This window comes from Dendrobates tinctorius, unplaced genomic scaffold, assembly GCF_039654945.1.
Source record: "Dendrobates tinctorius isolate UK_male_01 unplaced genomic scaffold, ASM3965494v1 ptg000095l, whole genome shotgun sequence".
Classification (NCBI taxonomy): Eukaryota; Metazoa; Chordata; class Amphibia; order Anura; family Dendrobatidae; genus Dendrobates; species Dendrobates tinctorius.
This window is the reverse complement of record NW_027361763.1, coordinates 27,600,001-27,624,973: the sequence shown is the minus strand read 5'-3', so window position 1 is coordinate 27,624,973 and position 24,973 is coordinate 27,600,001. Positions and strand designations below refer to the sequence as shown.

Genomic DNA, 24,973 nt, shown 5'->3' with positions numbered 1-24,973 from the left:
GCTGGCTCCAGGTTTTCGTGGGCCCAGGGCCAAAGAGCGCCCCTTTAACACATACCACAACTCATGATGCTCCGATACGGCAGAGAAATAGCAGTATAGTACAATGAAAAATACTTCACTTCTTACATCTCATGACTGATATCCATTTTAAATTCTCCAATACCTCCAAAAACGGACAGGATATAACTCCATACAGTATTATGGCCAGCGCTTAGTGTGCTATACAGAGTAATGAGGCCCATATATTTCTCCATACGGAATCATTATTCCCATATAATGTTTCAAACCGTATATGATGAGCTCCACATAATGCTACAGTATATGTTGGTCCCAATGGATGAAGCTCCACTGTCTTATGGGCCCAAATAATGCTCCATATATAATGGGCCCCATTTCTACTGCTCTAGTGTATAATGAGCCCTGTAAATGCTGCTCCAGTGTCTGATGTCCACTTTTGGAATGCTCCAGTGTATGGTGGGCCCCATATATCATTCACCAGAGTATAGTGCTCCCCAAAAATTGCTGTCCCAACATTGAAAACAATTACATAAGTCTCCTTGCTAGGGAATCCCTGCACTACTCTGAACTCCTTGTCATCCCCATCTTCCATCTCACTGCACTTGGCTGTTTAGGCTCTCCCACCGGCAGAGACACTTTTGCGTACAATGCGGTGCCCTGTGCCAGTGCCATCACCCATGAGTATGCCCCCCACCTTCTCAAGGAACCTGCACTTTCATCTGCACCTTCCTCTTTGTCACCATGTAAGGTGGTATAGTATGCGGGAAGGGGAACCTGAGTTTCCTCTGGGTCAGATTCTGGCTGTGTAGAGTGCGAGGGGAATGTAGTGGTCTGGGTCAATGTACCAGCAGCATCATCCAGCAGTGGCTGGGCCTCAGTGCACTTGTGGCGTCCCCAAGAGTACGGTCGCCACTGTGGCATTGCCTTCCTCCTAGAGAGTGTGTTGTCAAGCTTGGGAGAAACGAAGGATCTCTCTAGCAGTGAAACCAACACACAACACATTTCCCACTCCAGGCCAGCAGGGAGACCTCTGAACCTGACTGCTGAGGAGCTGCTCTCTGTGGTCGGGAGGAGGTAAGTTAGGGCACTCTGTGCAGGGAAGGGGAAGAGTGTGGACTGAGAAGGGGAGCTGGAGGATGAGCAGAGTTAAGGCTCACTCCTAGCTGGAGCGCATGGTCCGGATTCCGGTCTCCAAGTTTGTAGGGACACTGACGTTCCTGCAGCAGAAACCGGGGGAAGTAGCAGCTATAAATGCTCTGTACCCAACTAAGGCTTGGAGGCCCCAGCATCGATGTGTGCAAGGCAGAACGAAACGGCTACAGCTGTCTGCCATACAAATAAAGTCTGAGGAACATCTGTTAGACAGGAGGCGTTTCAGTGAACCACGGTCCTGTGAGTGCTTCCCCCTCAAGCGCTAGAAAGGAGACGTTCAGGAAGGTACATGTTGGCAGAGTGTTGGAAGGGAGCTTTCCATTCTGGTCCCAGAGGTTGGCAGAGGTCCTGACCCGGAGGACACAGCACGAAGGCAGGCATCTGTGTAACCTGCAGACTGTGAGTATAGCTTTGGAACTGCACGCTCTGGTGTCCTACAGTTATTCCAGCACCGCTACATCTGGGTACCAGCACCTACACCGCCTGTGCCTTTCCCCCATCACTACATCTACACTTCCCTGGGACTCCAGCTCCACCTATGGGGAGCTTCACCATCTTTGCTGCACAACACCATCAGTCCCAGAGGATCTGCATGCAGCGTCGGCCTAACATCTATGTTGCCGAACACCACAGGTGGCGTCAAACTATCTATATAAACTCTTTACCATTATACCACGCCATTTACATGGGCGCCCAGGGCCACCGTCCGGGTCACCGCTGCTGTGACACATCCCACTGACACCGGCCCGGTACCGAGTACCCCACAGCCCTGGGAGGGCGACCCATATGCCGACTGCTGATCGGGCGGCGTTATTCCCACGAACCTCCAAACAGCGTCCCTGAAGGCAAAGTTTTTGGTTTCCGGGGGCAGTATGATTGCAGAGCTGAACCTTAAAGGAATGTCCAAAAGGGCACCACCAGGAGTGGAGCCTGTGGCTTAATTGGACTGCACCCGGGAAACCACTACCATACAAGCTACAGAAAAGATGGACAGATTGCAAGCTTTGTCGATTCTGTGTATGGTGTGGTATGTCCGTTTGTAGTGGTGCTAGCGATTTCACAGCATTATTCCGTTAATAACCGAGACTCCGGCATGGCCCCGTGGTACGCGTCAAGCTTACTAGAGGGATACGCGAGGCTGTGGCATGTGAGATCGAGCAATAACAGGTCTAGCATTCCAGTACATGTCCAGGGCTGCATGCACGCTACACTGAAAGGACCAGCTTTTGTCACTTACAGGTGCAGATAACCTGCTGAACTCCTTTAGTGATGGGGATCTGGGATTCAGATTATTCCCCGCGAACGATGATTTCCCAGTAAGTTCAGGTCAACCGCAATTCCGGAGTTAGGCCTTACCGTCTTTCCAGAAAAAATTACGTGTCCAAACCACAGGTGCTGTAGCTTGCTTAACAGCTCAGCAGCCGTTCTCAGGCCCAGTATGGATTCAACAACATTGTAGAAAGTTGATAAAGAGTACAGTTTCACCGGATAACACGTATATATGTAGCCTAGTTTACACATTAAAAATATATGTCTATAGATCAGGAGGCAGACTCAGATGTTCTCAGGCCCAGTATGGATTTGACCAGATTGTACAAAGTTGAGAAAGGGTACTTTATCACTGGATAGCAGGAATATATAGCATAGTTTAAAAATGTAAAATCTCCGTGTTCTCAGTATGGATTACACAGCAATCTAAAAAGTGGAAAAAAGGAAATGCATTTGAGGCGTACACAAGTATATACTTTTGGTGTTATTTTTAAATCTTCATATATATTTCTGTCTCAGTAATACAGTCCAGCCTCTCCGCAATAGGAAATGAGATGCATACAATTAGTGACATAAAGGCTATTGATTGCAGAAATATAGGAATTATTATTCACGGGAAAAACTTCCGTCACAATTCTCATAGGCGATGCTGACCCTCAATTAATTTGTGTGTTGAGACAGTGAAAACATTTTTTTGTGAATAATGTCTTGCTGTATCGCACTTCCGTTGATTCCATCACTGTTACTCATCTCAATCCAATTTTTATCACAGGGAGCGATGTAAACATGGTGCTCACTAGCTATCATGATCTGTCACGTAACTTTGGAGTGCAAAAGACAGAAGCCACAGGCCGTAGGCGATTCTATTTGATTGGCATGAGAGGGCACATTTTGAAATGTGCACCGGAATGTCACACGTTTGTGAGTAGGAAAACTGTGAAAGCTGATGATAAACCACCACTGCATGTAATTGTGAGCCGACGTCCATAAGAAATGGAATCCTCTGATCATCTGGAGCTAGAGCCCGGCCAGCAGGACAGGGCATAGCTACATCTTAACCATCATCTTTCAGTACAATCAATTTGTAGTGGCAGTCCCAGTGAATGATTTGACAGCCCAGACTACACAGCGGAGGAGCAGGGAGAGGTAAACATTGCAAATGCTGGGGCCCTGCCCAAGCAAGGGGGGCACACTCGTGGGCGTCGGTACTGGCACTGGGCCCCTCATAGTACGGCGGTGTGTCTGACGGCGGGTGTGCACCACCACTGTCAGAGACACTTGATTGCACTATGAGGGACCCTATTCCAGTGCCCACGCCCAAGAGTCGGCATACCCACCTGTCCAGGGCAACGGCACTCGCACGGTTTTGTGCGCTAGGTGGTGACCCCGTCCATGGGGAGGGCCGCCCACTTAGGGAGGTTTACAAAGTGGCATATGTAGATGTGGGTTAATCAGCTGCTGCAAAAGGCGAAATAGGTCAAGTTCGCGGAATAGGAGGAGGACCAAAGCAAGCCATTTTTCTGTCACCCTATGTGTCATCAGGGGAAGGTGGGACAAAATCCTTGGAAACCCATGCATGGTTCATTTTAATGAAGGTTAGATCATCCACATTTTGGGTTGACAGACGGGTCCTTTTTTCTGTCAGGATTGATCCAGCTGCACTGAAGACTCTTTCCGATAGCACACTTGCAGCTGGGCAAGCGAGCTCCTGTAAGGCATATTGTGCCAATTCAGGCCAGGTGTCCAGTTTAGCGGCCCAATAGTCAAAGGGGAATGACCTGTGCTGGAGAACATCGATATGGGAGGAAAAGTAGTTGTTAACCATAGTTGACGACTGCTGTCTCCTGTCACTTTCCATCGATGCTGTATTAACCGTTGTGTGAGCAGTCCGTGAAAAATCAGTCCACAACATTGTCATGAAACCCCTGTCTCCAACGCCACTTCTGCTGTGTGCACCACGAACACCTCTGCCAAACTGCCCCCGGCCCGAACGGCTCGTGTGAGAACCATCACAGCTGCTGTGTGCTGGGAATGCCTCAACCAACCGGTTAACCAGAGTTGCTTGTTTAGTAGCCACTATTAGGTCAAGGTTCTCCTGTGGCATGATGTTTTGTAATTTGCCTTTATAGCGTGGATCCAGGATGCTGGCCAACCAGTAGTCGTCATCGTTCATCATTTTGGCAATGCGGGGGTCCCTTTTTAGGATCTGCAAGGCATAATCTGACATGTGGGCCAATGTTCCCGGTGTCAATGATGCACTGCGAGTGCTGGGTGCAGGAGCACTTTCTGGCAAATCCTCATCCCTCCAGTCATGCACAAACCCTGTACCAGACCTTGCCACGCCAACATTTTCACTTGCCCCACGAGATGCATCCTCCTCCCCTAACTAATCATCCCCATCATCTTCCTCCTCCTCCTCCTCTTCTTCCTCCACCTCGTCCAGGAGAGGTCCCTGAGCAGACAATGGCTAAATGTCATCAAGGATTCCCTCCACCTCTTCCTCCTCATCAACATTGGCTGCAGACGCCTGCTCCTTAAGGTGCGTCAAAGTTTGCATGAGCAGACGCATAAGTGGGATGCTCATGCTTAGGATGGCGTTGTCTGCGCTTACCAGCCGTGTGCATTCCTCAAAACACTGAAGGACTTTACAGAGGTCTTTCCGCTTCGACCACTGCACACCTGTCAACTCCATGTCTGCTCTCAAAGTGCCTGGCCGTGTATCCTCCCACAAATGCATTATGGCCTGCCTCTGCTCGCACAGCCGCTCAACCATGTGCAGGGTGGAGTTCAACCTTGTTGCAATGTCGATAATGAGGCGGTGGTTGGGAAGGCGGAGCAATCGCTGCAGCTTCTGCATACGAATGGAGTGTACAGGCGACCGGCGGATGTGCGCGCACAGTCTTCGCACCTTCTGGAGCAGGGCTGTTAACTCCGGATAATTATTGAGGAAGCACTGCACCACCAGGTTCAAGGTGTGAGCCAAGCAAGGTATGTGGCTGAGTTTTGAAAGGGCTATGGCTGCCACAAAATTACGGCCGTTATCACTACCTATCTTGCCTGCCTCAAGATGTACACTGCCCAGCCATGACTCAGTTTGTCGCTGAAAGTACTCGGCCAGCACCTCGGCAGTGTGTCTGTCGCCCAAACACACATCTGCAACACAGCCTGCTGATGCTTTCCACTAGCTGCTCGATAGGGGAACACCTCGTGTGCAACAGTGGCAGCTGCAGATAGAGTGCTCGTACGACTGCGCTCTGTGGACGAGCTTTCGCTTCTGGAGGAGGAGGGTGGAACGCCTACAGCCAACTGTTTCCTATACCGTGGGCTAGGCAGCACTGTCCCACCACCGCTGTCCCCTGTGGACCCTGCATCCACCACATTTACCCAGTGCGCAGTAATTGACACGTAACGGCCCTGGCCATGCCGACTGGACCATGCATCAGTTGAGAGGTGCACCTTTCCACTCACTGACTGCTTGAGTGCATGGACAATGCGGTCTTTCACTTGATGGTGGAGGGCTAGGATGGCTTTGCGAGAGAAGAAGTGGCGACTGGGTAGGTCATAGCATGGTACTGCATAGGCCATGAGTTTGCGGAAAGCTGCGCTTTCCACCAACCGATAGGGCATCATCTCTAACGAGATTAGTTTGGCAATGTGGGCATTGAAACCCAGTGTACGCGGATGAGAGACTGAGTACTTTCTTCACCTACTCATAGTGTCTGGGAGGGTGAGCTGGACTTGAGAGCTGCATATGGTGGAAGTAGCGGTGGACAGGGTGGACTGAGAGAGGGTTGATGATGGTGATGGAGTTGGTGTTCTTTCTGATGGCCTAGATTCATTCTTTCGTTGATATAACAGTGGGATTCCCTGACTGCTGTGGCCTTGCAATGACACCTCAACATTTGCTGCTGTGCTAACCGGTGGGCTTACAGTGGGGGAAACAATGTAGCGTTGCTGACTACCTTCGCTGTAATCAGTTGCACATGTGGTACTTGAGGTTTGGTGTTGTGTCCACGCTTGCAAGTGCATGCTGGTTAAATGTCTAAGCATGCAACTGGTATTCAAATTTTTCAGATTTTTCCCTCTGCTAAAGGTCTTTGCGCACTTCTTACAGATAACCTTGGCCTGATCATGAGGATTTTGTTTAAAAAAGTGCCACACTGCACTCTTCCTACTTTGGCAGACATTTTGCGGCCTAGCACGCTGTGCTATTTTGACCCTCTGGACAAGCTGTCCAGCAACTCTTTTGATTTTTGGAACCTGTCTTTGGAGTGCTCCGGGCCTGCCAGATAACAGCTGTTGCAATGGCAATGTCTGCTGTGGATGCTCCTCCTCCTCATCTGAGCTATTGGAAGCAGCACCCTCTTCCCCCAATGGATGCCAATCTGGGTAAACAACTGGGTCATCCATCACCTCCTCTTCAATGTCATGTGCACCTTCCTCTGTGTCACCGTGTATAGTGTGCGGGAAGAGGCACCTGAGTCTCATCAGGGTCAGAATCTGGCTCTGTACACTGCGAGGACAATGTAGTGCTCTGAGTGAATCTACCAGCAGAATCATCTATCAGTGGCTGTGCATCAGTGCACTCCATGTCAGATTCATCTTGGCATGGGTAATTCACCATTTCACTTCATAATCCAGGCATGGTATGTGAAAACAGCTCCATGGAGTAATGAGTAGTATGGCCTGTGTCATCCTTCAATCTTGGTTGGGGTGAAGGACACAAGGAAAGGTGTGGTTCATGAACATGAGCCTCCAATGACGACTCAGTGCTTTTATTTTTTACAACTTCAGAAGAGGAGGCGATAGAGCTGGAGGCTGAGTCAGCAATGTAAGATAAAACTTTTTCCTGAAGCTCTGGCTTTAAAAGCGGTTTGCCAACTCCTAGAAAACTAAGCCTTCGAAGCCTTATGGAGCCAGACGATGACGCATGCTCAACACTTCCTGCATTCGGTCCTATTTTGCTTTTGCCACTACCATCAGATCCACCACCAACACCATCATTACCAGCTGCCAACCCCCGCCCAATTCCACGGCCTCTTCCACCAGCCTTCCTCATTTTTGGTAGAAATATAGACAAAATCCAACAAACTATACAGTAATGTAAAACAAGGTACAAGGTGTCTATAGGACAGGGGAGATTTTGAATTTCTGCACACACTTGTGGACACTGGACACTTTTGGATTGTGTGAGGCCCACTGAATATCACAGCGCTATGTCACAGGTTCGATGTCGCAGGTGTGAAAAATGTCACTAGAGGATAACAGAGATTTTGAATTTCTGCACACACTTGTGGACACTGGACACGTTTGGATTGTGTGAGGCCCACTGAATATCACAGCGCTATGTCACAGGCTTGATGTCACAGGTGTAAGAAATGTCACTAGAGGATAACGGAGATTTTGAATTTCAGCACACACTTGTGGACACTGGACACTTTTGGATTGTGTGAGGCCCAGTGAATATCACAGCGCTATGTCACAGGCAGAAATTGGCTAGTGTATGACAAACTACAAGGTGTATATAGAATTGGGCAGAATAGGAATCTCCCTAGAGTGTAGGTCTGTAAGAACGGAACAAGTCCTCGACTTATCCTTACAGAGCGACACACTGATAGCTTCACTGTGGCCGTGATTACAGACGTTACACGGTACTGAGAGAGGAGCGTGTTGTGAGTTCATTTTCCCCTTCGTCACTGAGGTCTGGTGAACTCCCTATTCTGGTAAAGGAAGGTAATGAGCCTGATTATCAGGCACCTGAGCCTAATGAGGATGACTGGCTGAGTGGAGTCACGGACTGGATATAAGGTTGCTGATGCCCTTCTGCCCTGCGGGTGATTTCTCTGTGGACTTCTAGGACACCAGCCTGATTCCTGCTCCTCTAAAGCTAAGTTTTCTGCTTTGCCTGTTAGCATTTGTGTTTTGGTTTTGTTTGCCTTGCTTTTCTGGATTCTGCCATTCCCTGCTGGGGTGAGCTGAATCTCCTTTTCCGGTTGCTCTGTCTTCAGAATATTCCTGAGTACTGACATAGCTTCTTGAAGTCTAGCGTCTTCAGGGCCTTTTTCACTGACAGTCTGTTGGCTCTTATTTTCATAGGGTTTTTCACGGATTGCAGACAGCAGCCTTCCTGTCCTTTTCTATCTAGTTAGCTTGGGCCCCGTCTTTGCTCAGTCTATCTTTCTGTCTGTGTTAGTGTTTTCTTCTTGCTTCACCATCATTATATGTTGGGGGCTGCCTATTGCTTTGGGGTCTGCTCTGGGGCAGTTTAGATTTCCCCTTTCTTTCTTTAGGCCTATTTAATTCTCCGGCTGTGATCGAGGGGTCTAGGGCATCGTAGGAACCCCCCACGGCTACTGTTAGTTGTTGTGGATAGGATCAGGGGTCTGCAATCCGATAGCTGCTAACCTCACTGGTTTTCTGGACTTAGCTAGCATTTCTGTTTTTGCCTCCTACGGTGACTCAATCATAACAGAATCACCCGCCATACCGCAGATCCTAGGGTACTCAATAGCAGGAAAGAATTGTAAAAAAAAAAAAAAAAAGAGTGTGTATATTCTTTCCTCTATATCTCTGAGGCCATAGGGGGAATTTTTTTTTCTCTCAATGGAGATAAAGCAATTGTCTGATCGTGTGGAGCAGCTCTCTGCGGAAGTGCGAGGAATTTCCGCCTACCTTGCTCGTTCGCATGCTGTTGAACCAAAGATCCCTACACCTGATGTATTTTTTGGGGTTCGATCTAAATTTTTGAGTTTCAAAAATAATTGTAAATTATTTTTTGCCTTGAAGCCTAACTCGTCAGGGAGCTCCGCGCAGCATGTTAAAATTGCCATCTCTTTGCTGCGTGGCGATCCCCAGGATTGGGCGTTTTCTTTGAAACCAGATCATCCTATTCTGACTAATGTGAACGCATTCTTTCAAGCCTTGGGGTTGTTGTATGACAAACCTAATGCTATTGATCAGTCTGAAAAGACCCTGTTGGCATTGAACCATGGTCGAGATTCTGCAGAGTTGTACTGTCAAAAGTTCCGAAAGTGGGCGGTCCTTACTACCTGGAATGATAATGCCTTGGCTGCTCTCTTTCGGAAGGGTTTGTCAGAAGCCGTAAAAGATACTATGGTGGGATTTCCTGTTCCCTCTGGTCTGGACGATTCTATGTCATTAGCCATTCAGGTTGATCGGCGTTTACGTGAACGCAGGATTGCACGAGAGGTGTTGCCACCGGTTGAACAGATGTCTGAACCTATGCAATGTGATAGAGTTTTGTCGAAGGCGCAACGTCAGGAGTTCAGAAGGCGTAATAAGCTGTGTTTTTTTCTGTGGAGATGCCTCGCATATTATTTCTGTTTGTCCTAAACGAGAGAAACGCTTTGCACACACATTTTCTGTTGGTGGTGTTCAACCTAAGTTTCTTCTGGCAATTACTCTGATCTGCTCCCTGTCCACATTTTCCGCCAAGGCTTTTGTGGATTCGGGAGCAGCGCTAAACCTAATGGACTTGGATTTTGCTAAACGTTGTGGATTTCCGATGACATCTCTGCAGACGCCTATCCCTTTGAGGGGGATTGATGCTACTCCTTTGGCTAAAAATAAACCTCAGTTTTGGACACAGGTGGTCATGCGGGTCGCCCCAGACCATCAAGAAAATTGCAGATTTTTGGTGTTGCATGCTCTGCATGATGCCGTTGTTCTGGGGTTTCCCTGGTTGCAAATTCATAATCCAGTTTTGGATTGGAAATCTGTGTCTGTGGTGAGTTGGGGTTGTCGGTGTGCCTTTAGTGAGGCTCTGTTTTTTTCCACCTCTCCTCAGTCGCATGATGTTCCTGACTATTTGGAGGACTTTTATGATGTATTTAGTGAGAGTGAGTCTGCGTCCTTGCCTCCTCATAGGAGTTATGACTGTGCAATTGAACTAAGCCCGGGGGGTAAATTTCCCAAGGGTCGGCTCTTCAATTTATCTGTACCCAAGCACGAGGCTATGCGGTCCTATATTAAGGAGGCGTTGGAGAAGGGTCATATTAGACCATCCTCTTCACCATTAGGTGCCGTTTTTTTTTTGTGGCCAAAAAGGATGGTTCTTTAAGGCCTTGTATTAATTTTCGTGCCCTCAATAAAATTACTATTAAATATCAGTATTCGTTAACCCTGATTTCGGATCTATTCTCTAGAGTTAGAGGTGCTTGCTGGTTTACCAAGCTTGACCTCAGGGGGCGTATAATCTTATCCGCATTAAGCAGGGGGATGAATGGAAGACGGCGTTTAATACTCCGGAGGGACATTTTGAGTACCTGGTGATGCCTTTTGGGCTCACTAATGCCCCTTCTGTCTTCCAGTGCTTCATGAACGATATTTTCCGAGACTTTGTCGATAAATTTTTGATTATCTATCTGGATGATATTTTGATCTTCTCCAAGGATTGGGATTCTCATGTGGAACATATTCGGACTGTGTTCCGGATCTTGAGGGAGAATTCCCTGTATGTCAAAGGATCGAAATGCCTTTTTGGAGTACAGAGGATTGCATTTTTGGGATTTATTTTGTCTCCGTCAACTATTGAAATGGACCCTGCCAAGGTACAGGCCATTTATGATTGGGTTCAGCCCACTTCTTTGAAGGCCCTCCAGAAGTTTTTGGGTTTTGCTAATTTTTATCAGAAAATTATAGCAAAATTTTCTAGTATTGCCAAGCCATTGACTGATTTTACTAAAAAGGGTGCTGATGTGTTATATTGGTCTCCGGAGGCTGTTTCTTCCTTTCAGGAGTTGAAGCGAAGATTCACCTGCGCCCGATTTTGCGGCAACCTGATGTCTCACTTCCATTCCAGGTAGAGGTGGATGCTTCTGAGATTGGTGCAGGAGCTGTTTTGTCCCAAAAGGATCCTGTAACATCTAAAATGAATCCCTGTGCTTTCTTTTCCCGAAAGTTCTCTCCATCTGAACGTAACTATGATGTGGGGAATAGGGAACTGTTGGCCATGAAATGGGCATTTGAGGAGTGGAGACATTGGTTGGAGGGAGCTAAGCATCAAGTCGTGGTCCTCACTGACCACAAGAATTTGATTTACCTAGAGTCGGCTAAGCGCTTGAACCCTAGACAGGCTGGGTGGGCCTTGTTTTTTACACGTTTTGATTTTGTGGTTTCTTTTCTTCCTGAAACAAAGAATGTCAAGGCAGATGCCCTCTCTAGGAGCTTCCTTGCTGATTCTCCTGTGGTGACCAAGCCTGCTACCATCTTAGGCGAAGGGGTAGTTCTTTCTGCCATCTCGCCCGATTTGAGACTTGCTCTGCAAGAGTTCCAGGAGGACAAACCTGAGCATTGTCCCAGTGGAAAGTTGTATGTTCCTGACCAGTGGAAGAAGAGAGTGATGTCTGAAGTTCATTGCTCTGCATTGGCTGGTCATCCAGGTATTTTTGGTACTAGAGATCTGGTGAGTCGCTCTTTTTGGTGGCCCACCTTGTCTCATGATGTCAGGAATTTTGTGCAGTCCTGTGGGACTTGCTCCCGGTCTAAATCTTGTTCTCGCTCTAGTGGGTTGTTGATGCCTTTGCCGGTCCCCAGGAGGCCATGGACCCATATTTCAATGGATTTCATCTCTGATATGCCGGTCTCTCAAAGAATAACTGTTATTTGGGTGATTTGTGATAGGTTCTCTAAGATGGTTCATCTTGTACCATTCCCTAAGTTGCCATCTTTCTCTGAGTTGGTGCCCCGTTTTTGCAACAGGTGGTTCGTTTACACAGGATTCCTGAGAACATTGTATCTGACAGAGGAGTTCAGTTTGTGTCTAGATTTTGGAGGACCTTCTGTTCCAAGCTGGGAATTCAGTTGTCCTTCTCCTCTGCTTTTCACCCTCAGACCAATGGGCAGACAGAGAGAACAAACCAGACCTTGGAGTAGTATTTGAGATGTTTTATTTCCGCTGATCAGGATGATTGGGTTTCATTTTTGCCCTTGGCCGAATTTGCTTTAAATAATAGAGCTAGTTCTGCCACTTTGATGTCACCTTTTTTTTGTAACTTTGGGTTTCATCCTCGATTTTCTTCAGGGCAGGTGGAGCCTTCTGCCTGCCCAGGTGTTGACACTGTGGAGGAGAGAATGCACCAGATCTGGGACCAAGTGGTGGATAAGTTATTTCTCTCCCAGGAAAAGGCCCAGCGGTTTTCCAATCGACATAGGACTATTGGTCCCCAGTTTAAGATTGGTGATATGGTGTGGTTATCATCAAAAAATATTGCTATGAAGGTGGCTTCTCCTAAGTTTAAGCCTAGATTTATTGGACCTTACAAGATTTTGGAGATTATTAATCCGGTCTCTTTTCGTTTGGCTCTTCCTGTCACATTTAAAATCCATAATGTGTTCCATAAGTCCTTGTTGAAGAGGTTTGTTGAACCAGTTGTTCCTGGGGTGGCACCTCCAGACCCTGTATTGGTTGAAGGTAACATGGAATATGAGGTAGAGAAATTACTGGATTCCCATCTGGCTAGACGGAAACTCCAGTATTTGGTTAAGTGGAAGGGTTATGGTCAGGAGGATAATTCCTGGGTCTCTGCCTCTGATATTCATGCCAAAAGATTGGTGCGTGCCTTTCATCGGGCTCACCCTGATCGCCCTGGTGGCGTGGTTGAGGGTTCGGTGACCCCTCTTCAAAGGGGAGGTACTGTTGTGAGTTCATTTTCCCCTTCGTCAGAGGTCTGGTGAACTCCCTATTCTGGTAAAGGAAGGTAATGAGCCTGATTATCAGGCACCTGAGCCTAATGAGAATGACTGGCTGAGTGGAGTCACGGACTGGATATAAGGCTGCCGACGCCCTTCTGCCCTGCGGGTGATTTCTCTGTGGACTTCTAGGACACCAGCCTGATTCCTGCTCCTCTAAAGCTAAGTTTTCTGCTTTGCCTTTTAGCATTTGTGTTTTGGTTTTGTTTGCCTTGCTTTTCTGGATTCTGCCATTCCCTGCTGGGGTGAGCTGAATCTCCTTTTGCCGGTTGCTCTGTCTTCAGAATATTCCTGAGTACTGACATAGCTTTTTGAAGCCTAGCGTCTTCAGGGCCTTTTTCACTGTCAGTCTGTTGGCTCTTATTTTCATAGGGTTTTTCACAGATTGCAGACAGCAGCCTTCCTGTCCTTTCCTATCTAGTTAGCTTGGGCCCCGTCTTTGCTCAGTCTATCTTTCTGTCTGTGTTAGTGTTTTCTTCTTGCTTCACCGTCATTATATGTTGGTGGCTGCCTATTGCTTTGGGGTCTGCTCTGGGGCAGTTTAGATTTCCCCTTTCTTTAGGCCTATTTAATTCTCCGGCTGTGATCGAGGGGTCTAGGGCATCGTAGGAACCCCCCACGGCTACTGTTAGTTGTTGTGGATAGGATCAGGGGTCTGCAATCCGATAGCTGCTAACCTCTCTGGTTTTCTGGACTTAGCTAGCATTTCTGTTTTTGCCTCCTACGGTGACTCAATCATAACAGGAGCGTGCACGTACACGGCTGTCCGGTGTACGTAAAATTGTCAAGCTCCGTGTTTTTTAAATATACGGACTGACACACGCTGTCTCTCTATAGTTTTGAATGTGATCAAGCAGCAAATATATTTAACTGTTTGAAAGCTATCAAAACTAGAAGGTGCAGGTCTGTAAGAACGGAACATGTCCTCGACTTATTCTTACAGAGTGACACACAGATAGCTTCACTGTGGCTGTGATAACAGCCGTTACACGGTACAGTGTGAGGAGTGTGCACCGCTGTATGGTGTGAAAAAAATGCACCCTCAGTACCTCACCAGGACAAAAAAAAAATTAGGATTGCTTTTAAAAAAGCAGTTTGCAGAGCAGTGGGTAAACAGCAATGCAGCCGTCAGGAAGCCTTAGAAGGCAGCCTAACAACCAACACCGCTGATCCAGCAAAATATAGCCTCTGCATGCACTGCACACACAGTGACTAGTGTGTTGTACAGGCAAAATCGCTAGCAGCAGAAGCAGTTTTTGGTGTCTTCTTCCCTGCCTAACACTCTCCCTACAGAATCAGCAGCAGCAGCAGCTCTCCCTATCCTGAGATCAGCATGAGTAACATGGCGGTCGGCGTGCACGCCCTTTTATACCCCCTGTGACACCCACCAAAGCAAGCCAGTCACTTGCATGCCCTTCTGAAAGATGGTGGTGACCCCTGCCTATGTCATCATGTTGCCCACAGTGTCTGTGGATCCTGATTGGCTGAAAAAGAGCGCAAAACAAACTTTTGAAACGCGACCTTGGCACTTAAGTCGCCGACCTCGTGGCCGACCTCATGCTAGGGTCTGGTTTCGTTTCACTCAACTCTACTAGGGACCTCTACAGGTCGCTTGTTAAGTACACACAGGCATGGCTGACCAGACTCAGGGCTCCTCCTGCCTGGACAGTCCATCTGCATTTTTTTGTTTGCTGCCTCTTCTATACTGTATGGTAAAGTTACAGGGCTGCAGAGCCAGTCTCCATCGTAGTAAGCGTCCATTGTCCCCAGAGACTCGGTTCAGCCAGGTGAGGGGATTGTGATCAATAATGACAGTGAATTCTCATCCATACAGATACGGCCTTAGTTTCCAAAGGGCCCACACTACAGCCAGACATTCTTTTTCAACAGTTGCATAGGCCACTTCTCGGTCCAGCAGTTTCCTGCTAAGGTAGGCGATGGGGTGATCGTCCACAGCTGCATTCACCTGGCTGAGGACAGCTCCCAGTCCATAAGCAGAGGCGTCCGTCTGCACAATGAATCTCCTCTTGTAATCGGGAGCAGCCAGAACAGGGTCGCAGACCAGGGCGTCCTTCAGCCGGTTAAAAGCCTCATACAGGCTGGAGTCCAGATCACCAGCTGGGGCATCGTTTTCTTGGTCAGGTCGGTAAGAGGCTTGGCCACAGTGCTGAAACGAGAAACAAATTTTCGGTAATAACTGGCAGTGCCCAAAAAAGCCATAACTTGTTTCTTAGTGAGGGGTACATACCAGTCTCTAATAGCCTGGATTTTGGCAGGTTCAGGACGGAGCTTCCCTCCTCCGACTCTATGCCCTAGGTACTGGACTTCACCCATCCCCAATTGGCATTTATCGGGTCGAATGGTTAGGCCGGCTGCAAGAATCAGGTCAAGAATAATGGCTACTTGATTCAGTTGTTCCTCCCACGTCTGGCTGAAGATGGCGATATCATCCAAGTAGGCACAAGCAAAGTCACCACATCCCCGGAGGATCTGGTCCACCATTCTCTGGAAGGTTGCCAGGGCATTCTTCATTCCAAAAGGCATGCTTAGAAATTCATACAGACAAAAGGGGGTTATAAAAGCGGACCGTTCTCTCCCTTCCTCCGTGAGAGGGATTTTCCAGTATCCCTTACTGAGATCCAAGGTAGTGACATATCGGGACCCAGCCAGTCGGTCTAGAAGTTCGTCAATACGGGGCATTGGGTAAGGATCGCTGATGGTATGGTCGTTTAGTCGTCGATAGTCCATACAAAATAGAGTACTCCCATCCTTCTTGGGTACTAACACCACAGGAAAGGCCCAAGGGCTATGGGAGGCCTGGATTACCCCAAGCTATAACATCTCCTCCAGTTCGTGCTGCATGGTGTTTCAAACAGATTCAGGTACCCGGTAAGGAGCCTGTTGTATGGGACGGATACCCTGAGTGTCCACATGATGTTGGGTGACGGTGGTTCGACCTGGTTGGGATGAGAAAGCAGCCCGTCTCTGTTGAAGCACTCCCAGCATATGGTTTTTCTGCAAGGAATCCAGGTGATCTCCCAGAGGAACCTGTTCCACAGTGGATGGGGCTCTCGCTGCATCCACAATATCAGGTAGGGAGTCCTCATCCTCTTGACCGTATTCTAAAGCTAGCCGACAGCTTGCTATCATTGGAAGGTTCCGGCATGGTACTCCTTAATCATATTCACATGGATAGTCTTTTGCCTTAGCCCCTGATCATCTAAAGCAAGAAGATAATTGGTATCATTTAGTTTTCTGAGAACCCGGAAGGGACCCTCCCATGTTGTCTGCAGTCTATTCTGCCGATGGGGAACAATCATTAAGACCTGTTGTCCTTCTACAAACTCCCGATAGCGTGCTTTACAGTCATACCATGTCTTCTGTCTGGTTTGAGCCATACGCACATGACTATGGGCTAAACTAGCGAGTTGAGCCAGGGTTTCTCGCAGCTTTAGGACATAAGGGACAACAGGGGCTCCTGTATCTTCAACTTGTCCCTCCCAAAATTCTTTTAGCAGGGTTAAGGGTCCTCGGACCTTTCTTCCATAAAGTAGTTCAAAGGGGGAAAACCCGGTGGACTCCTGGGGAACCTCCCGATAGGCAAACAAGAGATGGGGTAGGTACTTCTCCCAGTTTGAATCTCTGTCAGTGAAGGCCCTCAGCATATTCTTCAGAGTGCCATTGAATCGTTCACAAAGTCCATTTGTTTGGGGATGATACGGGGTCGTTCGGATCGCTCGTACTCCACAGGTGCGCCACAGACACTGGACCAGCTCTGACATGAACTGGGAGCCTTGGTCTGACAAGATCTCACTGGGGAATCCTACTCTGGTGAAAATGGTAACCAGGGCCTCGGCCACTTTGGCTGCAGAAACACTTGACAAGGCCACAGCTTCTGGATATCGGGTGGCATAGTCCACAACAGTGAGAATGTACTGCTTTCCAGATTTACTTGGTTTAGCCAGAGGTCCAATGATATCAACAGCTACTCTTTGAAAGGATTCTTCTATTATAGGGAGCGGTTGCAGGGGTGCCTTTGGGTGATCTCCGGGTCGCCCTCTACGCTGACATATGTCGCAAGTTCGGCAGAAATGCGCTACGGCTTGGGAAATCCCAGGCCAATAGAAAGATTGAGTCAATCGTCTCTCAGTGTGGGTTTTGCCTTGATGGCCAGCAGTAGGAATGTCATAAACAAGGTGTAATAGGGGAATTCTGTATTTCTGAGGAACAATCAGCTGTTTGTATAAGTCCAGGGCTTATCTAGGGAGTCAGCATTGGTAACCCGATACAGAAGTCCATTTTCTCTGATAATTCTTTCCCCGTTCTCCCCCAACTGCCCTATCTCAGCTCGAGCTCTAAAACTAGCTAGGGTGGGGTCAGTATCTACCTCTTGTCTAAACTGAACTTTATCCCAAGTAACACTCACATTGTCCCCACAAGAAGAATCACTCACCGGCTGTGATGGCAGTTCTGGTGGCCTCATTTCCATGGAAGGGTTGTACATGTCCACATTTGCTGCTCTCTTGGCTTGACTTCTGGTTACCGCACCGACAAAGTGGCAATGAAGATTTCCCACATAATTTCCTAGAAGAACGTCTGCAGGGAGGCGGCTCATCACACCAACCACGCATTGTTTTGCCCCAAAGCCATAATCCAGGGTCACACTCGCTCTTGGAATATATCTCTGGGTACCTCCAGCCAATTCAATGGCAATTCCTGGTCCCTTTTGAATTGCTTCTGGTTGAATTACTCGGGGATCGGCTATGGTGAGAAAAGCCCCAGTGTCACGGAAGTCAACAACTTTTTGGCCATCCAGCACGACCTCCTGTAGATGTTTGTGCTGAACATCAGAAGAACAGGTGGCTGAGGCTCGCACCCCGTAGACTCCGGGTAGGGGAGCCAGGATATCAGAGTCACTTGGCAAGTCTTCAGGGACTGAATCCAGCTCTTCTCCTGGTGAGGGTGTCTGTAGATAATGAACAGGCGAAGGCGGTCTGTAGCTGTCCTGCCTCCGAACACCTGGACATTGGAATTGCAGATGCCCAGGCTGCCCACATCTATAACATCTGCGCTCTGGGATTCTTCCTCCATGTCGTAGTCCCGAAGATGGAGCAGGAGTAATGCAAGGCACAGTCACACGAAGGTCACCACGAGTTGATGGTCTAGTGGGATGGGGAATATTGGAGGCCGAAGGACCAGGGGCCACCAGCGTTGGGGGGCTGGTAGTTTTTTTCTCACTGAGTAGTAGTTTTTTCCACTGAGGCTTGATGGTGAGAGCCTCATCAGCTAGAGCTGCAGCTTCCTCCACAGTGGCTGGTCTCCTTTCACGCACCGATTCCCGGATCTCAGCGGGGCACTTGAAGTAAAACTGCTCTTTTAGTATGACTTGGAGGAAGGAATCACAAGTTAAGGCCTCCTCTCCCTCCAGCCAGCGATGACATCTTTGTTTGAGTCTGTGGGCATACATCTTGAAGGACACTTCCTCATCACAGGCTAAAGTGCGGAACTGGGTCCTGTAAGTGTCTGGGGTCACAGCATAATGTTCTAGAATAGTCTGTTTAATCTCCGCATACTCACAGTTCCACCGAGGGTCCATAGCTCTATAGGCTGCGGCAGCTCCACCCTGTAAGAGCCCCACCAGATGTCGGACTTGCTCCCTTTCCGGGACTTCCATTAATCGACACTGATGCTCAAAGTCCTGGAAAAAGCCCTCAATGTCACCTGAAGCCTCATTAAATGGCTTGAAGTCTTTGCGGGACACTCTGGGGAGTTCCCTCATGGTGGGTGCTGGGGTTACAGTCTGTCTGGAGCTTCTAGCTGCTTCCACAGCGAGCTGCCTCTCCAGCAATGCCCTCTCTTGAGCTCTATGAATGGCCTCCCTCTTATCTTCTATGGTAGCATCTTCTCCCAGCAATGCCATCTGCCTCTCCAGCAATGCCCTCTCCTTAGCTCCACGCATGACCTCCCTCTTATCTTCTATGGTAGCCTGTTCTCCCAGCAATGCCAACTCCTCCTCATACCACACAACCCACTGACTTTTTTGGGTATTTACCTCCGGCTGCAGTCTTTCCTCTTTTTGCTGTGGGGATCCTTCCTCAGCGTCATCTTGCAGGCGAACTCCTTCCAAAGCCTCAATCAGCTGCTCCTTGGAGAGTCCCTTGTAGCTGACTCCCAGTTCACGGGCCTTTGTTTGTAGGTTCACCGCAGTCCAGTTCTTGTACTCTGCGGTTCTGGTTCCAGATGATGATGGGCCATTGTCCTCCATTCCTTCTGCTCTGATCCCAGCGCTGCCAACCAGTTTGTGATGGGGTATACAACAGAGCAAGAAGAGACAACAGGCCGAGGGATGATTCAATGAGATTAAGGCAGGGAGCATACAACATCAAATATCCATAATGTCCTTGGAGTCCATGAGAAGTCCACAATAAGTCCACACAATGGAAATAAATCCGGGCACCTCACGATAGTCCTTGTGCCAGATACGATAACAATATTCCTTGCAATAGTCCACAGGATTCCATACAATCCCATGGACGTCACGAGTTGGCCTCAACTCAGTTCGTGACTCCTTCCACCTCCGCAATCAAACCACAACTGATCTTAAAACACGAATGTATTGCCAGGGCTCCTAGGTTCAGCCCATCTGAAGGGGGGTAGGGGTCACACCTACTATTCAATGGTTTGGTCCATCAGAAGATTCTAGAAATGTAAGGGCTCCACTTAGTCTACAGGATGTGTATTGTAGGTTATCTTCTGCTTAGGAAAACAATAGCCAAAGTTCCGCTAGGCTGTTGACTCAAGAATAAATTAGATTATGGTCCAGGTACATCACAAGACATTGCAAAGTATTGGGGGAAGGAGACATGGTTAATTTACAGCAAATACAACCAGAGAAAAGTTAAATGACATATTATACAAAATACAGGACAGGGCAAAACTACAAATTATGACAGTAAGCCCATTCTGATTCTTCTTGTGCTTCACCGCCTTACACCATCTATATCCTACAGGATATTTCAGGTTGGGACAATCAGTTTCACATGACCATATATCTCAATAGACTGTCAGCTTCCTAAGCTTGGTGTCTGTCAAATGTAGGTTGCCACTGGTGGGTACATTTGGCCCTGGAAGACCCAAAGTCGCTGATGCTCGAAACCCAGTGTGTCATTGTGAAGGAGTGTGGGCATTAAGTGGGATGAGCCCTGGTCCATGCAGTCTTTATAAAGACACCTGAGCCAGCGGACGAGAGCAACCACTGACCCTCATGTCTCCACATCTACTCTAAGAAAAGTTGACCCCAAATGCTTTTACCCCTGTAAAATATCAAGCAGAGCTCATCTTCCTCGGGTCCAGCACAAAGTAGATGGCACAAACCGCTGAGCTCTGTGTTTGGCTGCAGTGATGCCGGTCTCCTAAGTAGTAACATGTTATCTGTGTTTTATCACTGCGGCCAAGAAATGTCCGTCTTACTGAACAAACTGTTTAATCTCAATGTCTTTGTGATTCCAGGACCTTATTGTGAGGGTGTGAAGGGTTTGTGCTCTAAAAAAAGTTTTGTCTGTCTGTGCATTTTGTCCAATTTGTCCAGAAAAAAAATTACCTAAGGAGATGGCGACCCTGCATGGAGAAAAAACATGATATGTCATGCTTCTACTGAGAGAGATATGACCGGCGATGTGCATTTGATCCATCCAATAAAACTTGTTTGTATTTAACAGTGATGGAAAGAAAGATATTAGACAGATTCACTGACAGACAGAAAGATAGATAATAGATAGATAGATAATAGATAGAAAATAGATAATAGATATATAATTGATGATAATAGATAGATAACAGATGTAAGATAATATACATATATATGTTGTGGGGAATAGATAGCTCAGCTGGGATCTTTGCTTTGGCACAAGCGTGTGGCTATGAAGTCACTTCAGCAGACTAGCAAGTTCCACATGAATATGGACACGGCATATTTATTGTGCACACTTGTTATTCAATGCTACACATGCCAAACATGAAATAAAACGTCTAAGGCCGTCTGGCCACTAACTAACAATAGCAGGCTAACTACAAAACAAACTATATAACAGCAAACAAGTCCATGTAATCTTACTGTGTCAGCTCCCAGCTCAGCAGACGAGATAGACTGAGAGATCCCAGCTCCTCCTGATTATATCAGCTGGACCAGTCAGGAAACCAAAACCTGGATTGAATAAGTGGAGGGGGAACTACCAGTCCTTTCCATGCTGATCACTAAGGAAACCAGGACTGGATTACAGTGAAATAAACTTGCTTTCATCATCAGTACAGGGAGACATATGAAATGAACCGGGGAGAAATATACCTGTTTTCTAGTACCTCTCCCCTTGGCACCTCACAATATATATAGAGAGAGAGATAGATAGATAGATAGATCGATAATAGATAGTTAATAGATAATTGATAGATAAATAATAGATTTATAAATAGATAAAGGCAAAAAATGGGAAGTAGCACACCAAAAATTACTTAAAGTGTAACATGGACTTTATTGGGTCCACATGGCGTGGCGACGTAGTATTAAATGCAGAAAACAAATCCGACAAGGGCTACATCACCTTATAAAAATGAAGGAGAAAGATGCACCAGGAGGTAAAGGCAGCCACACATCCTCACCACATACCCTTTGCTCAGACACTCATATGTAACTCACATGCTGTCCATTTCCTTGTGATCCTCCTTGAGATGGTTCTACTCCTTCATTGGAGTCCAGCTGTGTGTAATTAAACTGACAGAACTTGATTTGTAAAGGCGCACACCTGTCTATATAAGACCTCACAGCTCACAGTGCTTGTCAGACCAAATGAGAATCATGAGGTCAAAGGAACTGGCCAAGGATCTCAGAGACAGAATTGTGACAAGGCACAGATCTGGCCAAGGTTACAAAAGAATTTCTGCAGTACTCAAGGTTCCTAAGTGCACAGTGGCCTCCACAATCCTCAAATGGAAGAAGTTTAAGACCACCAGAAGTCTTCCTAGACCTTCTTTATGGCCATGGGATATTTCAGTTTATCTCTTTTAATAAATTTGCAAAATTTTTTACATTTCTGTTTTTTTTTCAGTGAAGATGGGGTGCAGAGTGTACAATAATGAGAAAAAAATGAACTTTTTTGAATTTGCCAAACGGCTGCAATGAAACAAAGAGTGAAAAATTTCAAGGGGTCTGAATGCTTTCCGTACCCACTGTATATTTGACAAGTATACAGATAGTTTGCCGTGAGGCCTGTGCATTCACTTATTTGGAAAGTGTGCGGCTCCATTTTTTCTAAAATAGATAAATAGATAGCTAATAGATATATAACAGATAGTTATTCTTCAAACAATAAAAGTAATACTTTGTGAATTTTTCCTACAGACAGCGAGAGCTGCATGAAATGCCAAAATGACAAATGGCCAAATGAGAAGAGAGACCAATGTCTGCCTAAAGTGATGGAATTCATCTCTTACCAGAATGACACAATGGCTTCTGTACTCTCCTGTATCTCGGTCTTCGGATGTCTTGTGACCGGCTTCACATTTGGGATATTTATTTCCTACCGGGACACTCCTATTGTTAGAGCCAATAACCGGAACCTGAGTTACCTCCTCCTGGTCTCCATCTTTCTCAGCTTTCTCTCTGTGTTTTTGTTCCTTGGTCGTCCCAATGATGTAACTTGTAGGTTACGTGAAACCAGTTTTGGATTTTTCTTCTCAGTAGCCGTCTCTTCACTTCTAGCCAAGACTGTCATGGTTTGTGTTGCCTTTAAGTCCACCAAGCCTGGAAGCCCTTGGAGAAAATGTCTGAATGTGAAACTGCCCTATACCATAGTGTTGTTGTGTTCATCCCTTCAGGTTGTAATCTGTGTTTTTTGGTTGTCTGTTTCTCCCCCATTCCAAGATCTGGACACTGATTCTTATCCTGGGATTCTCATCATTCAGTGTAATGAAGGCTCAGATATCTGGTTCTACTCCATGTTGGGTTATCTGGGGCTCCTGGCAGCTGTGAATTTTGTCCTGGCTTTCTTGGTGAGGACATTACCGGACAGTTTCAACGAGGCCAAGTACATCACCTTCAGCATGCTGGTGTTCATCAGTGTCTGGATTTCCATGATCCCGGCTTATCTGAGCACCAGAGGGAAGACCATGGTGGCTGTGGAGATATTTGCAGTGATGGCTTCCAGTGCTGGACTTTTAGGTTGTGTGTTTTTTCCTAAATGCTTTATTATTTTGTTTAAATCTGGAATGAATAAAAAAACGGAGCTGCTCAGAAAAAGAAAGGAATGACTGCACAATATGAGGAACCACTGATAATAATGACTAATTCTGTACATTAGACCCTTAGAAACCATTAAAAAGTAAGATGCAATATTCTCTATCAACCTGTGTATGAAAGAAACATTTACACATTTCTTATCCCGTTATCTCCAGTAATTGATGCATTTATCAGGACGTCCCATATATGTATTAAAGTTTGGGAAATGTAGAAATTTCTCTGAGGTTTTGGTAAATTATCTGCTTCCTCCTTAAAGAGAATCTTTTACCAGTTTCTCCATGATAAACCGGACTCATCATAGAATAGCGGCTGCAGAGCTGAACACAACACAGCTTTTATTATATAATTTCTCATCTCCATTGTGGAGATACGAGCTTAAAAATATAGGTTATAATTTATGAAAAGTCCAACTGGGCATCACCAGAGATTTTTATCTGGGAGTGTGCACTGAAAAAAGGAACACGTCTCTAGAATATCAAAAGAACATGCTTTCTCCTATGAGATGTAATGATAGATAGTCCTGCTCCCAACCCTGCTCTCTACCCAATATTCACTGCAAGGTGTGATTACAAACATCTCTAGCTTTCATCTCTCAGCAGTGAGTGTGGGAGGAGGAATTACAGCTGTGCTGACCGTCCATTGAGGGGAGAGCTGCAACTACCCCATTGGGCTTATAATAAATTATATTCTAAACTTCACAACCTATTATCTACGTAATGGAGAGGAGAAATTAAGAAATTGTGGTGCTAATAAAAATATGGATATCTTATAGCCTACATATTGTAATATATTAATTAGTCCATATTGAAATTAACCTGTAATGTCAGCATTAGAAGGCCCCATATCCAGTACCAGAGTTCATGAGGTCAGACCTGCAATGGCTATTGAAATGCAGCCTGTGTGTTGAGTATACTGAAAGACAATGCTTGTTGAAACACTATGTTTAATCTGGATTACTGGAAAGAATTAACCTTTGTGTACGCTGTTGACTTACTTGAATTTCAAGAGTAGTGAATGGTGCAAGTATATTGACAAAGTATTACCTGATATTTGTGTCATATGGGGATTAAAAAGTGGACTAGGCATATGGACAGTTGCACATTATTATACATAAGGTCATAGAAATATGGATGGAGGAGCCTAATGAATATAGTTGGCGATCTGAAACCCATTGTAGTGTATCCAATCTTAAAGATCTCTCTAACTAGTATATATTTTGTGCTAGGGTTATAATCATAGAAAGTTGTTGGAAACTTTGTTGTTATCATATGTAAATTTCAGGGCAAGAGTAAATAGTCCGAAGAGGCAAGTCTTGTTTGATGTTATTTATTCATGATAGGTGGCCTCTGTCATGTGATTGGAACATCAAACAACTAACTTGTGTATTTTCATGTTTACCCAATATTATATTGAGTAAGCCTTTGTTTAAAGCATATAAAAGGTGGGAGGCAGCCAGAAGAGACAGGAGCTTGTGGACCTGTGTGAGAGGCACAGTGTAGATCCTAGGACAGCATTCTCTGTCTTCACTGGCTG

General features: G+C 46.5%; 1 protein-coding gene across 1 annotated transcript in view; it reads left to right on the top strand.

Moving 5' to 3' along the window:
• The window catches only part of LOC141098865 (vomeronasal type-2 receptor 26-like), an 86,985-nt gene extending 63,534 nt beyond the window's left edge, over nucleotides 1-23,451 (top strand). The window contains exon 3 of the mRNA XM_073586825.1: nucleotides 22,544-23,451. Coding sequence (XP_073442926.1) covers nucleotides 22,544-23,451 — 908 coding nt within the window. The remainder of the gene's footprint in view (nucleotides 1-22,543) is intronic.
• Nucleotides 23,452-24,973: the final 1,522 nt, after the last annotated feature.